The 18,166-nt window shown below is 33.7% G+C and overlaps 1 protein-coding gene across 13 annotated transcripts in view; it reads left to right on the top strand.

The window, feature by feature from the left end:
• Mycbp2 (MYC binding protein 2) overlaps positions 1 to 18,166 on the top strand; it is a 252,489-nt gene that overhangs the window by 174,956 nt on the left and 59,367 nt on the right. For 6 of the 13 annotated variants that reach the window (XM_052732538.1, XM_052732541.1, XM_052732539.1 and 3 more), the window contains 7 exons: positions 324 to 440; positions 3,066 to 3,206; positions 8,304 to 8,378; positions 10,802 to 11,026; positions 11,876 to 12,008; positions 13,154 to 13,276; positions 15,953 to 16,132. In XM_052732538.1, the coding sequence (XP_052588498.1) occupies positions 324 to 440; positions 3,066 to 3,206; positions 8,304 to 8,378; positions 10,802 to 11,026; positions 11,876 to 12,008; positions 13,154 to 13,276; positions 15,953 to 16,132 (994 nt within the window). The remainder of the gene's footprint in view (positions 1 to 323; positions 441 to 3,065; positions 3,207 to 8,303; positions 8,379 to 10,801; positions 11,027 to 11,875; positions 12,009 to 13,153; positions 13,277 to 15,952; positions 16,133 to 18,166) is intronic. The other 7 variants (XM_052732542.1, XM_052732546.1, XM_052732547.1 and 4 more) reach the window with 5 other exon arrangements.

Here is an 18,166-nt window from a genome sequence, read left to right on the forward strand (position 1 = left end):
ACAATGGTAATGGAATTTATATCATGCCCTTCTAAAAAGTTGCCCGGCGCCTTTTATATTTTTGTTACATGTCATCAGTACTTAAAATTGGTAGTCATAAATACATTAATAACTTTGGTATCCAATATGCTTCAGTACTTAGAAATATACTTTTATTGCTGTTATAAATAACTGACAAAATTATTTGCAGAAGGAAACCAACTACAGATGATTATGAGGAAACTTTGGGATTGTAGTTCTTTTAGGCTTGTTGATTTTATCATTTGCGACTTATTAAATAGTCTTTATTTTCTCTATCACTGCCATATCTTTTCATTTCTCAGATTCGAAAATTTGTGGCCAAGGACAGTGCCGGTCTCCGTATCCGGAGCCACCCTTCCCTTCAGAGTGAGCAGATTGGCATAGTGAAAGTCAATGGAACTATCACTTTTATTGATGAGGTAATTCATAAATAAGTGTCAATAATTCATTTTGGATACTTTTGTAATATTTGCACAATAACAAGGAAACTATGTTTTAATGTTACTGGGTTCTAAACAGTTTGGGAACCTTTTTATCTCATTTTTTATCAGGTTTTTGAAATTTTTCTTTTATAAAGTATTTTGATCATATTCCCAAACTCCTCCCAAATAAATCTCTCCTTCCCAACCTACCCAACTTTGTGTCTTCTGTGGTGGTATTTTATTTGTGCTGAAATGTGGTGATATTTTATTTGTATGTTAATAAATAAAGTTTGCCTGTAGATCAGAGGACATAGATAGCTAGCCATAAACAAAAAGTCAAGCAGTGGTAGCACACACCCTTAATCTGATCACATGGCAGACAGAGTCTCTGTGTGTTCAAGGACACAGCCAAGCATGGTGACATACACCTTTAATCCCAATACCAACCATAGAGACCTGGAGGTCTGTATAGACAGGCAGTGATGAGGAAGTGAGGTGGCTGGGCTGAGAGCCAAGGAGAGGGCAGAACAGAAAAGCAATAAAGGGGTAGATTAGACAAGAAGAAGCTGGTTTGGTTCTCTGGTTAGCTGGTGAGCTAAGGTTAGTTGGTAGCAATTCCTATTTCTCTGATCTCTAAGGCTCTCACCCCCATATTTGGCTCTGTGTTTCTTATTTAATAAGACTGTTTAGAAGTTCATCTACAGTCTTCTATTTGTTTTTTTATTTTTATTCTATCATTTTATGTGTATGGGTGTTTTGCCTGGATGTATGTCTGTGTATCACATGTGTGCCTGGTACCGGTAGAGGCCTGGAACCAGTAGTGGCAACAGATCCACTGGAACCGAAATTGCAGATGGTTGTGCAACACCAAGTGAGTGCTGGGGATCAAACCAGGGTACTCTGTAAGAACAGCCAGTGCTCTTAACCACTAAGCCAACTCTGCAGCCCTTCTGTTTGTTTGTTTGTTTGTTTTGTTAACCCATCAAGTCCACGTTGTGCAGGCCATCTACTTTTGGATGGTGGTCTTCACTGGAGAGTTCAGCCTACCAGGGGCTGCACTCTCATAGACAACTGAGTCTCTCTCTCCCAGAAACTGTCAGTTGCCAATAGCTCCTTAGATGAGGCATGGGACCCTTCTCCATGCCAGGATTTTGTCTGGCTTGCGCTTGTGCAGGTCTTGTGGATGCTTTCTCAACTACTACAAGTTCATGTGTGCAGCCACACTTCTGTGGCCAGAAAGCAGTTTCCTTGTCATCATCACTTCTGCCTCTTACCATCTTTCCTCTCCATTTTCTTAAATGATTTCTGAGACTTGGGATGTGTGGATGTGATAAGAGATGTCCCATTTAAGGCTGAGCAGTCTCTTATTCTCTGCACCTGAACAGTGTGGATTGCTATTAATCACCATCTACTGAAAAAAAAAGTTATTGAGAGTTGATAGATGTGCTCTTATCTTTAGGTCAGTTAGGTGTCAGTTTAATGCTTTGTCCATCTAGTAGGGAAATAGTAATATGCTCTCTCCTAAGGCCTGTGACCTGTCTAGTCACAGGTTCCTGGCTTAGACAATGGTGCTATAGGTAGGTAAGATTGATGATTCCTTTTCTCATCTGGTAGTGTGTATAGCACCTTCGAACACTATGAGAGTAAGCCAATAGGGATGAAGCTTACAGGTAAGTACCAGCTTGATATCTGTGTTCTATGAGTCACAGGTGTGATGACTTCAGCAATAGAGTCTTACCGTCAAGTTCTGGAGGGTCATTAAGAGCATTAGCAGTAGCCTAGTAATGTTTGGGGGTCTTTGAGACCTCACTTGCCAATAACTCTAGAAGAAATAACCCATTCCTGACACTAGGCTTCGTAGGATTGCTATTAATAGTGTCTTATCTGAAATTCCACTCATGATATCTGACAATAGAAAGCTTAAAATATAGATAACCAGAATTATATATACAGATATATCAGGGAGAGTTTTAGTGGAAATAGAAAGATGTAGTTGGTGGCTGGAAAGGCTTCCCTGCATAATTGGTAGTTGAATGCCAATTACCACCCATTTTGAAAGGCATCTGTTACAAAGAGTTTGGGAAATCTTTTGAAATTTTATAGAATATGTTCATTGAGGTTTATGCATTTAATTTATTTTTTCCTTTTCAGTAAAAACTGGGAAAATTACACTTTGAGCATAAAAACACTGAGTTGAACACAGTTATCAGAACCTGTAGAAGTTCTACTTTCTAAAGATAGACATATTTTAACTGAACATAGAATGGTTTTAAAACATATTTCTTGGATTGCTTTAACTTGGGAAAGTTGGTGGAATATTTTCCTGCAATGCAACCAAGTAGCCTGCATAAAAGACATGTCCTTTTGGCAAATGACTAGTTTTGCTGTTCAGTTATTTATCCTGAGTGTGCTTTCCTTGTGCTTTTAACTCTTGAGAGAAGTTGCTTTAACAATCTCACTGTGAAAATGATCTTACTGTTTTAGTATTCCTTGCTAGACGTTCTCACGCGTTTATCTCCTTGTAAAACTAGATGCAAACTCTTCACTTCTGCCCTCCTTTGCCTGCTTTGCTCATCCTTCGTCCTCACTAGCTCGTTACTTGTCTGGCTTCTTCTTCCCTAGATTCACAATGACGATGGCGTGTGGTTGAGACTGAATGATGAGACCATAAAGAAGTATGTTCCTAACATGAATGGTTACACTGAAGCCTGGTGCCTCTCTTTTAATCAACATCTTGGCAAGAGCCTCCTGGTCCCTGTTGACGTAAGTGAAAGATGGTTTTTAGAAGCATCATAGTTGCACTCTGTCTTCATTATAGATCTTTCTTTAATTAAGGCTTTTCAGTTCTGAGGTAATTCATACCTGTATCACTTTTGCTTCAAAAGTGCTTGAATACTTAAGGGCTTCAGTGTAATGAAAGTGGAATTTGGCAGGAGTAAGGCTCTTAATGCTTATTTTGATCTGTCACCAACAGTAAGTAACAAATTAAAACCAAACTTATGGAATTTCTTTCAAAGAGATAGGAAATTAAAATGGTTACCCTTTTTTTCCTTCTTTACACTGCTATTTAGAATGAACCCAATATTTAAGAAAATAGAAATACTATGCATTCAGAAATAGGTATAATTGTTGGTTTGTTATGTTGACAGTTTGCATTTATTTCTGTGTTGTGTCTATCTCTTGATTTACAATACTGTTGTGTTAATGTAAGATGTGATTTTTAGACTTGTATTACATATGATATCTAGTGATACTAAATCTTAAATTGAGAGACTCATTACAGTTCCGTGACATTGCAGTATTTGATTAAGTCATTGTTTGCTAGAGTGCTGTATCATAAAATAGGTAGTAACCACACTACTTTATTAGTTTAACTACAAAATATTAATTTTCTTCACTACGTGTTCCTTATGACATCACTAATAAAGAGCACTGGGATATACTTGGGAATTGATAACTAATTGACAGTGTGGTTGAAAGCAGATAGGTACTGTGTAAATTAAATTTCCCTCTTTTTTTTTCAAATCGTACATAATCTGTAAGAGTGGAAATGGCCTACTTCTCTCTCCCACTACAACTATTTATTGAATTTAGTTTCTTTATCTTCAACCATTTGCTTATGGGGTGTGTGTGTGTGTGTGTGTGTGTGTGTGTTTTGTATGCGCACTTGTGTGTGTTCATGTGCATTTGCACGCATGGGTCTTATTTCAGTTTTAAGCTGCTTAGTGGTAAGGACTAAATAAAGATCCTTACTCATGTTTATTGCTTCTGTAGTGTTACTCATAGTAGTCTTTTCAGTATTGCTTGATATCTAATTTGAGTGCTGTGGTCTGATGTAATCATTCAGCTAAAATAATTCCTGACACATATGTGTGCTTCTTTCCTTACTTGTTTCATGTGGTTCTTACTGTGACACTGTCTCGTTAAATGTACTGTTCTCATTTTTCCAAGATTTTAAGTATTGGTGGATCAAGGTGCTAGAGCCCCACTTGGCGTGGTTCCAAGGTGTATGTTTTTATGTTTAGTGTGCCTTGGTATAATGAAGAGATAAGTATAGTTATAAAATGATAAATAGTTGCATAATCAATTATGCTGTTTTGTGATAAGCTGTGGAACGACTTAACTTAGGAGGTAACATCTAAGGCAGATGTGAAGAAAAAGTTGCCAATGTAAAAGAAGGAAATTAATGTAGTGTAATTCAAAGTAATAGAACCTATTACAAGAATCATTATTACTTGGAATAAACTGCCAATTTAAGTATAAATAGTAACACTAGTGATTAAATGAAGATGATTATTATAACATGCTCTGACAATAAATAAGTCAATGAAAGTTTTTAAAATGAAGTTCTATGAGGGGCTGGCTCAGCTGGTAAAGTTTCTTGTCTTATGGGAGGTCCTGAGTTCAATCTCCAGAGCTCACATAAAAGTTCAGGGCAAGCTGGTAAATATTTGTAAAACTAACTCTGGGGAGGCAGAAACAGGAGTATCCCTAGGACTCATTGGCCTGATTGGTGAACCCAAGGCCAGTGAGAGACCCTGCCTCAAAGGAGATAGTGGTCCTGAGGATGATGCCTGAGATTATACGCATACACACATTGACAATATACACATATAAACATAAAAATTAGTTAACAAACTAACTTCTGTAATTTGAAAACTAGAAGGCAGTGGTTCTCGGCCCTTTAATTCAGTTCCTCATGTTCTGGTAACCCCCAACTGTAAAATTATTTCACTGCTACTTCATAACTGCAATTTTGCTACTGTTGTGAATTGTAATGTAAATATCTGTGATATGCAGGATATCTGATATACTACCCTCAGAAAGGGGTCACAATACATAGGTTAAGAACTGCTGCTATAAAGTATTAGTTACAATAAAATTTTATACGTCTTGGAAAATATAAGAAAAGAGAGATGGTATATGACGTAAAGAGCTATCATATAGCATCGGAGACATTTGCCTACCTAGAGTGAAAAGCTTAATTTTTTGAAATGAGTTTATTGTTATAATTGGAGATTTTCATGACTTAAAACTTAGATACCCAATTTTTTATGTACTTTGTCAAAATGGCAAATATACATTATAAGGTATATTGAAGAGAAAAGAGAATTTATATCAAGGAAAGCTAGTGAACATATTCTGAATTCTTTCAGAAGCAAGAGGGTATCTGAACATTTGCATGCACATATACAGATCACTTCTTATCCAGGCTAGTTGTTGCTCACCTAAAGAAAGTACATTGATATTAAAAAAAAATTTAGGAGCACTAAAGATTTGGAGTGGAATTAAGAGAAACATTGCTGCATTGTGATTCTCTTGTAGCATCACCACATTGGTAGTTAGCGAATATTTCTTGAATTTTATGGACATTTTTTTGAAATGCTTAAAATCTGCCAGTGCAGGTTTGACATACTTGAGATTTCCTTGTTTTACTCTGTGAATGGGTTTGTGTTGATGTGTAAAGATAGACTGTTTTTCAATATTAATATTATTAAGTCATTATTTAATATAGCATGAATGAATATGCTGTTATTAGATTATTATAATCTGCTCTGTTTTGTTCTTTAATTATTAATTTTCTTAATGAGGATGAGATTGAGACAGTTAAAGTAATACTGTAATATTTTATATATGTACAATTTTGATTTTCTTGTATTTTTCTGCATTAAAATTAGCAGCCCTTAGATCTGTGCTTTTCTAGCAGAGTGATTTTTTTTTCATGAACATTTGATATGTTTGATAATATATTTTCTTGGTAATAATTACTAATTTATGTAAAGTCTTCTGTTACTTGAGAAACTGTCATCTTAGAATTGCACTTTGCTGCTGGTTAATTTAGTTAGGTTATTAATATGCTAATTCTGAAAAAATCTGTCTTAAAAATAGAATTTAAGAATGAAGTAATTTAAATTATTGTGTATGTGCCTCTTTGAAGTGACATATTAATCTTTGAAGGTATGAAAACTTAATTTATCTTTTATAATAATGAGTAATTGATACTTTAGATAAATTACTATTTTGGTAAACATTCATATCATTAGCTAAAATATTCCTAAATCTTCAGAAGAAAACTCTTCAATTCTTTCATTTTTAATGTCCTGATTTCTATTTGGTAAATGTCTTAACACTTGATAAATAATTTAAATTTACATTAAACTTTTGTAGTCTAAGAATTTTCTACAACTATAGCAACTAAAGCAAAATGTATAAAATTAGAATTTATATATAGTTATAAGCAAAATTTATTTCATTGGCAGTCTGTTGCCATAGCTAGTAGCTACATCATTTTAAATATCATTGTGCAAGTTACTGCCTCTGCAAATGCTTAAGTTTGCACAGTGAAATTAAGGAGAGTATAAGCTGAAAGAATCACTACATTCAGTATTTAATGCTGAATCAATTTGCATTTTTAACACTTGCTTTTCTTGATGCTTTTAGTACTAAAATAATGTATGATGAGTGTGAAAATACTTTTAAAATCCTGATATTGTGTTATGTCAAACTATCTGCATCACTGTTTTCTGGGAGGGAGAATGGCCAGGGAACAAACACTCCAAAAGTTCTTGTATGCAGTGATTGACCACTATGGACGTCATTTCCTTCAGAGTAACATTTGGAACACTTTGTGAAGTTTTTGTTTTACCTCAACAGAAAGAACATATTAGCCATGCATTCTAAAATTAAGAGGATGATGACTTTGGTTTCAGTTTCGTTTTAAATTTATTTGTAGGCATATTACTAGAAACTCATTTTTACATATTTTATATAATTAGTATTTATACATGTATGTGTGTGTATATATGTTACTGTATCCACCCACACATACTTTAAGAAAAAAAGAGGTAGAAAGTAGCAAATGTCTTCTCATTGTCTAAAATGACATAAGTGATCAGGAATTTTAATTTTTTTCAGTTAACATTTGAATGTCCTCCTCTTTTGGTCCAAACAGAATAACCTGTTACCAGTCTTAAATAAGCAATACATTTGTAGGATTGCTGCACGTTGAATATGTTTGAGTTTTAGGTAAAATTAAGAAAGGGCTGATAGTATGATGTGTCTCTGTGAAACGTGTATCATGTAATTGTCATTAGAGTGTTTGTGAAAATACTTTTAGAAGGACTGTGTTGTCGTGAATTAATTGTTCTTTAACAGAATATATTTGGAATTCAGCAGAGATCCTGTTTATGACTTCCTAAACTTTGAGATAAACCAGTTACTTGTCTTTTGATAAAAGATTCAGCTTGTGTTTCTTTATGCTTTTCTTAAAATATTTGCTAGTAGATTTTTGAAAAGTTTCCAAAGATCTGTCTGTCTGTCTGTCTTTCTTTTTCTTTTTTTTTTTCTCTTCCATTTATAGGAGGGAAGAAACATTAATGACTTGTCTTTGATTTGGGTTATTTTTTTAATTTTCATACTAAAAGTGATAGTTTACGTACATGCCATTATTTCTAAGAGGTGCATTTTCTATGTAGTCTCTATTGTTGACATCTTTATGAAACAACGAATTGTACTCTGTCATTAAAAAAAAAATCTGGCATGTACTAGAACAAATAATGTTCTCATTTAAAGATTCAAGGTTTCCTTCTTACACTAACTCTTAAACCTTCCAGCAAAGTCTGGCTCTTGATGTTAGTAAATGGCATGACACACTATATCTACAGAGAGCTTTTGACAAAACCTTGTTTTTCAGAATTTTGGTGTGTGGTTTACTCAGGTGGCTTCAGTTTCACTTTGGCAAAATACGATTTCATATTGGTGCTGGAGTTCAGAAAATGTAACTGTGCACGCATCTTCTGCAGATGATACTCTGATCCCTTTCCTTGTTGATATTTTTCTTTCTTAAACTTTGTCGCTCAGAATATCTTTAATGCTAGCCAAGGAGTCAGGGATTTGGACGTATTTTCCTGGACTTCCAAAGCTTTTTTCCCCCAGGTGAGTTAACTGTAAGGAACAATCATACATTGTCCAGGTATTTCAGCATGTACAACAGGTTTTACATTGTGTCTTTGAGGCTTTGCTTAGGATTAGTAAACTGGAATTTACCAGGGGAAAAGTCTGCAGAGTCCTGCAGTTGAGTTTTCCCTCATTTGCTCAGACTTGTGTTACCACTTTAAATGAAGTGAAGCTCTTCATGGCTTCATGGTTGCAGTGGTTTTCTGATGAGCTTCTCCAGCAGTTTGCTCCAAGTTACTTTGCTCAAAACAAACTTATGTAGCTGGTGGTGTTGTGACCTTCTAACTCTTCTTTTTACCCCCAGCCTACACTTTTGAATTGTCCTTTTGAATATTTATTTTAGATAAGGAGTTGGGAATTGAATGAGAAATAAATATAAATATGTATGTATGTGATTGAAATTTACCAATTTTATATTCTGGTATACAGTCTCACATTTCTGTACTGAAAAAAATGTTCATTTTAAGATTGCTTTAGAATGACAAACACAGTTGTGATTTTTTATGCCCAGCAGTTATTTTCAACAGTTTAATACAAAAGAAGTGCTTTTATCTTTAAAGAAAACTTTTTTCTACTTATTTTATATAGCTCCATTAATAGTTAGATAGAGTACTAACCATCTTAATATGTCTCTCATATTACATTTGATGAATAGGTTATGGTTATCTTTAGCTTTGCTGTGACTTACTCCCCATTGTTACCCTTGAAGATGCAGTTACTGTGAAATCTAGAAATTGATGCAAGATCAGTAAATAACACTGAAATTTTTTTCAGCCCAGTTTGTGCATTTTGCTGTTATTTTTAATATCAACATGCAACTTTCAAAGGCAAATAGGACTAAAAGTTGCCTCCTCTAATTATGACATAATGTATTTGCTGAAGTTTACCATTGACAAGAAGGAATTTTTAAATGTTTACTCAAAACTCTTGTGATTATACTAGCACTATTTATTCAAAGTTTATATCCTATTATACTTTTTAATTTATTTTTAATGTTCTCTTTACATTTATAAAAGTGTATATACAGATTTTTACCAATATATATTCATGGTAATATGAATGCCCAATTTAAGTTTAATTTACTTACATTTCTAGTGTTCTTTCCAAGTCACTAAAGATCTTATTTCCATTAAATTGCCAATATGTAAAGGCTATAATATAGGCAGTATAATTATAATAAATGTAAATAAATTATTTTCATAGTATACATTTGTTTAAGTAAAAATTATGGTCTTTCATTACCACCAGATGATTTACAAAGTATCTTGTGAGGGGCCTAGATTATAGGTACATACCTGTAATCCTATCACTTAGGAGGCTACTTAAGTAAGGGGGATTGTTGATTACTGGACAGTCAGCACTACATAGCAAGACTTAGTCTTAAAACAGCAATCAAAAAGCTAGTAATTGTTTTTCATTGCATTATCAAAGTACATAAAAATTCTTGAATCTGCATATATTTTAGCCCCAGTACTTATTTTAATACCCTATTGTCTATTTGAATACATACGCATCTGCTAATACAAAGATACTTGTAGGAGTAGAAATATGATATAAAAGTTTATCGTGTGTAGTGCTAGTGTTGTCATTATTTATATCTTTATTCTTATTTTATCCTAATTTTATATGTATTGTAGTATGGTTATTTTTTAGTCAATACAAATCATAGATTTCCTACTACTATATTTAAAGGTAGTTTTGTTTTTTGGTTTTTGGTTTTTTTTAAAGAAGTGGTCATTGTCAGCTGGAGTTGTAGCTCACTACTTGCCTAACTTGTGCAAGGGCCTGATTTTAATCATCAGTACTACAAAGAAAGCAATAAGGACAATGGAAGAACCCCTAATGTGAAACAAAGCAAATACATGGGCAGTGGTCTATCTCCCTGTTGTATTCCATTGGAAATAATTCATCATAGCATTGACATTCAACCGGAAAGAGAGAGCAGGTTCTTTGCATTTAGAAATAATGCTTTTTAATATATATAAACAAACACACACATATATTAATATATATAAATAGAGTTTATTTTCTTTAAAAATATACCTTTAGTGCATTTTAGTCGTGGTCTAGCAAATTCAGAAATATATTTCATTTGTACTGTGGTTTGCTAAAATGTTATAAGCATCATTTCATGTACTATAGTATTGTATTTCTCAAATTTGGGGGTACAAAAGACAAATTCATTTAATTTCCTGTTCCTGCTAGGTTTTTTCTCATAAAATTTATTTTGAATATCAATGTTAAAAATTGAAAGGTTTCTTAGTAGTGGTATTAGCTAATATTTTATTTATGTATTCTTAGTTGGAAATATTGTAGACTTTCTTCAAAAACTCTTCATAGGATTATGAAAGTAGTAATAGACTATATTTTGTTCATTTTTCTTTTCCTATTAAAATTTTCAGGAACCTAAAACTAATCCTGATGACTTTTTCAAAGACGTAAACTCCTGCTGCCCACAGGAAGCAACAATGCAAGAACAAGATAATCCGTTCTTAAGAGGCGGGCCAGGCGTGTACAAGGTAGTGAAGACAGGCCCTTCAGGTCACAACATCAGAAGCTGCCCCAACCTTAGAGGTATCCCAATTGGAATGTTAGTTCTGGGAAACAAAGTCAAAGCAGTGGGAGAGGTATGGATTCTTGTGGCTTCATGACTTTTATGATACTCAGTTTAATGTAATATAATCAAGTATCACTTTCTTACAGATTGTCATTTCCATCTCAGGTTCTTAAATGCTCATGTTGTTGACTTTTACTTGTGTTGGAAATACTAACATGATTTTCTGTGCTTTTTAAAAAAAATATTCTCATAATTATCTCATAAAAATAGTATTTGTATTGCTTATATTAACAAATAAGTTGTATTATACATATAAATGCTCCGTATTTGAATATGTCTTTTCATTATTATAAATGTACTGTTATGGGTTGTCAGCACTTAAAAGATTTTCTATGAATTGGAATGGAGATGTGACCTTCCAAAAATTTTCCTTTCTTTGTTCCCATTAACAGGTCTCACTGAAGTCCTGAGCAAATAAAATTATTCTTTAGACCACTGTGGCATTTGCCTCCGCAGATAAGCTTGAAGATGTAGTGTGTCATGCTATTTCTTAGGGTCAGGGTCATTTTCAAATTACACTGTAGGCACCAATAATCTAGTAATAACGAGTATGCTTTGTCAGGAGATTTTAGGTCTAAAAGATGAGCTTTGTGTTTTGGGCATACTTGAAATCATTCAGAGATGATCTTTGCGCTTTGAAGACAATATTTTAATTAAATGCTTAAATAAACAATATTTTACAGAAGTTTTTAATTCTGTCTTACCTCAGGCTGTGGTCTTAATTTCAGAAACTAATTTCGTAGTAGAAATGTGTTGGAATCATTATGTTGTTCAGAATCACTTAAGCTTTTTATTGGTTTTCAGCCTGGATGCCCTGAAAGAATCAAGCCAATCAATCATGCTTTCTGTTATGTACCAGGTAACCAATTCTGAAGGTACATGGGTGCAGCTGGATAAGAACAGCATGGTAGAATTCTGTGAGAGTGATGAAGGAGAGGCATGGTCCTTAGCTAGAGACAGAGGCGGAAACCAATACCTACGGCATGAAGATGGCAAGTTGGCTTAAATTTGTGATTTATTTTGATTAAATTTTAACATACATATGTTTTATGTTTATTGCATTACCTTTTCCTTGAGGTTTTGGAATGTTTATTTTTTAAATAAAAGAAAATCTAAAGGTTTAAACATTTTACAGCTTGCAAAATTGACTTGTAAAATATATAAGTACTAAATGATTGTTCATGAAGGAGAAAATAACAAGAACACTGAGAACATAGTTATCTTCGTTAATAATAGGAAAAACTTCCTTTTGTTCCACCAACATACATTTGTATGCCTCATTCTTCAGTGCAAGTCTGGGCCTGAATTTTTACTCCTACCATGAGCTGGAAGTCAGTTTTCATACCAATTGCAGTATTGTGTGGGGAAAACTCATTTAGCTGAACTTTATCTCAAGAAAGGAATGTTGAATACATGCATAGCATCTTTGTTGTTGTTAGAATTAGCTTTCAGCTTTAATTCTCAACATTGATCTCACTAAGACTGCCCTTTTTGTCCCCCTGTTTATTCTGATGGTGACAAAACTTTATCTTTCAATGTCTCACCGAGATGCTGTGTCTCTTGGAGACAGATAAAAGGCTGCTATACTTACATTCCTAGGGTGTCATTACAAAATTCCATAAATGCAAGCTAATTTGTAAACACCACAGTTAGCATATCAAAGTAAGTAGACTTATTGAAGACATGGATAGATAGATAGATAGATAGATAGATAGATAGATAGATAGATAGATAGATAGATGAGAGATGTAGATATCTTTATTCCTAGTTTAGTGTCCAATTTATTTTTAAAATGCCTTTGTGTAAATTGTTTGCGATAAGATTTACTTACCCAGAAATATACTCAATAATATACCATGCCATAATAAGAGAGTCCACTTAAGAGCATAGATCCAGTTTTTAAATAAATAATTGTTTATTATTTATTATTAAATAATAAATTTCCCTCTTTATTTAACAAAAATAAAATATGCTCTGAACTGTTAAGCTAATCTGATTGAGAACTAGACTTAGCTCAGCTCTACCTGTGGGGTCAGATTAAATTAACCCATAGTACTCTTTATTAGAATTTTCTCTGACATATGACTAGGGAATACCGCTTACAAAATTAACTTGATAGCTGTGACTTTTATTGTAGAACAAGTTCTTCTGGATCAGAATTCTCAAACGCCTCCTCCAAGCCCTTTCTCAGTACAAGCCTTTAATAAAGGGGCCACTTGCAGTGCCCAAGGATTTGATTATGGCCTCGGAAATAATAAAGGTAGGCGTCTGAGTATGAGTCTTTTCCTTAGGACTTCAGTAAGTTTTTGTTACTTTTTACTCATTTTTTTCTTCCCACATATCCTCATTAAATTAAAATGTATGCTACAAAACTAACACTCAAAATGTTTAAAAGGTGTTCCTTTTCACAATATTGTTTTATGTCAATTTCAGCTTATGTTTACTGGAGTTTTTTCATATTGTGTTTGCTTTAAAGGCACTCGTTCTGCACTTGTATCTGAAAGTCTGAATCACTAATGATATGACCTGTTCCTAGGAGAGTAATGTAAATGAGCAACAAAGAATTTTCTTAATCAGTCTATTAAAATTTTCTCTTAGTAACACTATATTTGGGCTTTATGAGTTATCTGTGGTTTTAAATCTCTAGCCTGGTTATGTTAGTTGAATTGCAGTTATATGAAATAATGTATTTGAACATGGTTATGCATAATGAGCTAGAAAACAGTAAAAGAGGAAAGGCTAAAGCATTTGAATATAAAATGTGCACAGCTGTTTTATATGCATTAATGAACAGATCAACATCATAGAGAATCTAAACAATTCTTCTGGGATAATTTGCTCCTGAAATTTATCCAAAATTCCCTTTTTGGGTAAATTCAGATATGTTCTTTCTAATGCACCTAATCCTCGAAAATACGTGATATTGTGAGAAGGTAGCAAACCACTGGTGATGTGTAGGAGGGTGAATGTCGTTGACATGGAAGTAGTTTGCCTTTTAAAGATTATTTAAGTCAGTTGTAGTGCCTTAGTCAGTACCTTCAGCATAGACAGGGGCAGGAGGCTAGCCTAGGCTAGATGATTGATTTGAGGTCCAGCTAGGTTACATACATATCAAGACCCTCTCAATAAGAAAGAAAAGAAAAGAAAAGAAAAAAAACACTTTTTTTTAAAAAAAAATTGTATTTATTCATAGGGGTTTGTTTCTAGGAACACATACAATGTGAATTTACCTGACTTGCAGTTATTGAAAAATTAATAACGAAAAATGCAAAATTGTTTTGATATATGAGAAATAATTAGTTTAAAATAAAGCCACTTTTATTATTAGCCTCATTAATGTCCACACACTTTCCTTTACTCTCTTCATTTAGTTACTCTCACAGACAGATTTTACCTGCTTGCATACTTCCAGTCACTCTGATTTCTGTTAACTTAAGTTTGTTCTTCATATTACAGAGAAGAGTAGTTTGTTCTTGTTCCTTTTCTCTCTTATCGTCAACTCTTAAATGCAAAATTAAGTGTTTACGTCCTGCCACTGATCCTATGGAATAAAGTATCCTAAAGCCATGTTTTATTCAATGTATGCTTTTACCCTGAAAGTATCTCTGTCACTCTACTGACTGCTGTCATTGTAAGTCAGTCTTTAAAATGGAATTCACTGAAGTATCAGAAAAATAAAATTAATTCTTAAGAAATATAGACATTGCTGTAAGCATTTATTCAATGGAAATCAAAAGTACTTTTAAAGTGCTTTTGTAAAAATTGTTTAAAACTGCATGCATTTAGAACTTGTTATATTTATATTGAGAAAAAGCACTAAGAAAGTTAAAATTGATGAAATACATCTAACTACTGTATAGCTTAACAAATGTTCCCATTTTCTCTGGACTTCTATACTTCCCAAGAGCAAGAAATTATTTACAAAACTATTTTTATTTATAACAACAATTTAAATAATTCTTTATAAACTTATAAAATATTTTCTGGAATCTAATGTCTTTATTTAAAAGAAATTAGTACTTATGTAACTTAAATATATAATTCCATATGAATCTGTGCCAGCTGGCAGCTCAGTTAAGATTTTTTACTTATATTTAGTAAGTACAGCTGGAAATGCACTGTCAGTTTCTGCATTGACCTGTCTGAATATGAGGCTTCTCCCTTCAGCATCATGTAAAATATTTAAAATGCATATATTTTCACAAATACAGTTTTTCATCTAATTACATTATTTCTGTCCTTAAGCTATTTTGTTAATATCCTACAAATTTAATTATAAGGAAAATATCAATCAAATTAGGTAATTCATTCATATTTTGTATTATAGGAGTTACAAAATTATCTCTTTAAGCAAAGTAATTCCTGCTCTTACTAAAATACAGTTTCCTTAGCAGTAATCATTTTAAATTAAAGTATTGATTTATAACTATGATGCAGTTGTATTGCTGAGTGGAAAGTGTACTTTGTCCCATTTGAGTATACATTTTAAGTAAATGAAGTTATGCAGGACTTATTTTCTGCATGAAATAGTCTTCAGATTAGGCAGGGTGGCATTAGTTCTTATTGAGCACCATGGAATAAATACCTTTTACCATAACTAGGAGCTTCATTTCTTTGCTCCCCACCAACACAATGTTGAATAAACTTACATATATCCCTCACACATCCTTTATTCTGTCATAAATAATGGGGAAAGCTATATATGAATTTTAAGTGGATTTGTTTCTGTGGACTGCTATATAAGACTGGTGGAGTATATCCATTGGTAACCTCAAAACTAGCCAGCATGTAGAATCAGATCCCTGATTTGCAGACAGTGATCACCACCTTCCCCTTTTCTGAATTGGCATAGCTTTCTTTACTGTTTAATTTGCCTGACTGTCATAAAGCACCATTGACTTTGCCATTTGGGATGTTAATAAGTAACAAGTTGTAGTGTTGACTGTTTTGCCCACTGCAGGTGATCAACTGAGTGCCATATTGAATTCCATTCAGTCACGGCCCAATCTCCCAGCTCCTTCCATCTTTGATCAAGCTGCAAAAGCTCCCTCTTCCCTAGTCCACAGCCCATTTGTGTTCGGACAGCCCCTCTCCTTCCAGCAGCCTCAGCTTCAGAGTAAGTCTGTCAGCCGCACTGGCCTCGTCAAGCATTTCTGAAGCTTTTTTTCTGAGTAATTGATCAGTCTGTTAGTTATGAACTCTCCTGACTGGTTTTATTTAATTAGATGTTATCCCTCCCATATTTTTGAAATATTTAAACTATCCAGAGCTAAGATGTTCTGCAGCTAAGACATTTATTTTCAATTAAATATTTTTAAATTACAGAGTTATTAAATCTGACCATTGTTCTTTCTATTCTAATTCTAGCAAATTCATACTCTAAAACATGTTAAGACATTTTTTATTTCACGTTTTATTTTTTTAATGTGCATGGCTTTGGTAAGCATTAGTTGTAGTGATGACTTTCATTGAATTTTTGTTATTTGGTACATGCCCAGAAAGAATAAACCTATTTCACTGTGGCAGTTGGGTAGAAAAAGGAGGTGCATGTCTGTTTCTTCTCCATGAACTTGATGTCCATGAACTGTGTAGCACGTTGGACTTCCAAGTTTTCTTTGTCGTTTGCTCACCTCTTTTGTATTTTGTTCATCATCCATTAGATTGATCAGTTGATTCCAGTTTCATTGTCTAGGATTACACTAGCCCTTTACCTGTAATAATAGCCTACATTGGTTTAGAAGATCAGTTCATATAAATTACACTGAACTGAGTTTTCATTTCTCTTAAAAGCTTCCTGAGCCTTCTCACATAAACTGCTCTGTGACAACAGTAGGTTCTTTTGACATTCCAGTTCTCTTGTCCAAATAAACACACTGACTAAGATAGTTTAGGGAAGCCTCACATCCTAGCCCTTTTGTTTTCTTGTTTCGCTTGTTTGCCTGGAATTTAACTCTGAATATTTCCTGTGCCTCAATTTATGGACCCATTATATGGTTTTAAAAGCATGACCTCTTCGCTTACAGTACATTCACATTTAAGCCTAAACTACTGTTTTACAAGGAGACTTTGGTAATTGTTGTTAGAGTTACTTACGAGAATACTGGAGATTCTAGGTAACAAGTTATATTATTATAGTATTATTGACATGAGTTAAAGAATATGCAGGAATATAAACCATGAAGTTTATATTATGTGTAACGGGCATCTTTAATCCAGGTAGTTTGTCCATGTAGTTGCTGTCACTCTCTACCTTATTGACATGTTTATTCCCATGTATCTCTTAAGACTCTCAAAGAAACAGACTAGTGTAGATTCCCTTCTTCCATCTATGAGAAGCAGTATTTCAGAAGAATGAAGAAAAAGGGAAGACCTAGTCTTGGTTTGTTAATGTTATGAAGCAACTGATGTTTGAAAGTTAGATGTGCTCCAGTAGCAGGATATCCTAAAAGAGAAAAGGGAGACAAACAAGAGTCAGACTAAAAATTCTTGTTAAACAAACTCAAATTCATTCAAATTTGATTTTAATAAGATGAATTTGCTTAATAATGATACCATTTGTTGGACGAGGGTTGGGTTTATCTTGATGATAGAGCACTTGCCTTTTATATGTTAGGACCCCGAGTCTCCCCAATGACATAGAAAGATCACAATAAATTTGATTTGTCTAGCTGTATCATAGTTCCAAATGTTTTTATGTCAGTATATGTTCACTACATTGTGTATGTTAGTAGTACCACCAGTTCCTTTCCCTCCACCTTACAGTGTATCCATGGCCTAGGTAGATCTTAGGACCTATTCTGAATCATGACTTTGCTTTACCCCAGCAGTGGGAGGTTCTTAGATCATTTTCAAATCCTCACAGTCTCAACAGAGTCTCCCTGAACTCTTGACTTCCAAATTACAGAAAACATAAGTATCTTTACCATAACATTAAGGAAATATGGTTCTGAAATATAGTCTTAATATTTTGAAAACAGGGCTGGAGAGATGACTCAGTGGTTAAGGGCACTGGCTGCCCTTCCAGAGGTCCTGAGTTCAATTCCCAGCATCCACATGATGTCTTACAACCATCTATAATGGGTTCTGATGCCCTCTTCTGTCTGATACCCTCCTCCATCATGCAGTCATGCAAGCAAATAGAACACTCATA

The sequence above is a fragment of the Peromyscus californicus genome, unplaced genomic scaffold, assembly GCF_007827085.1.
Source record: "Peromyscus californicus insignis strain IS unplaced genomic scaffold, ASM782708v3 Scaffold_12__1_contigs__length_115047231, whole genome shotgun sequence".
Classification (NCBI taxonomy): domain Eukaryota; kingdom Metazoa; phylum Chordata; class Mammalia; order Rodentia; family Cricetidae; genus Peromyscus; species Peromyscus californicus.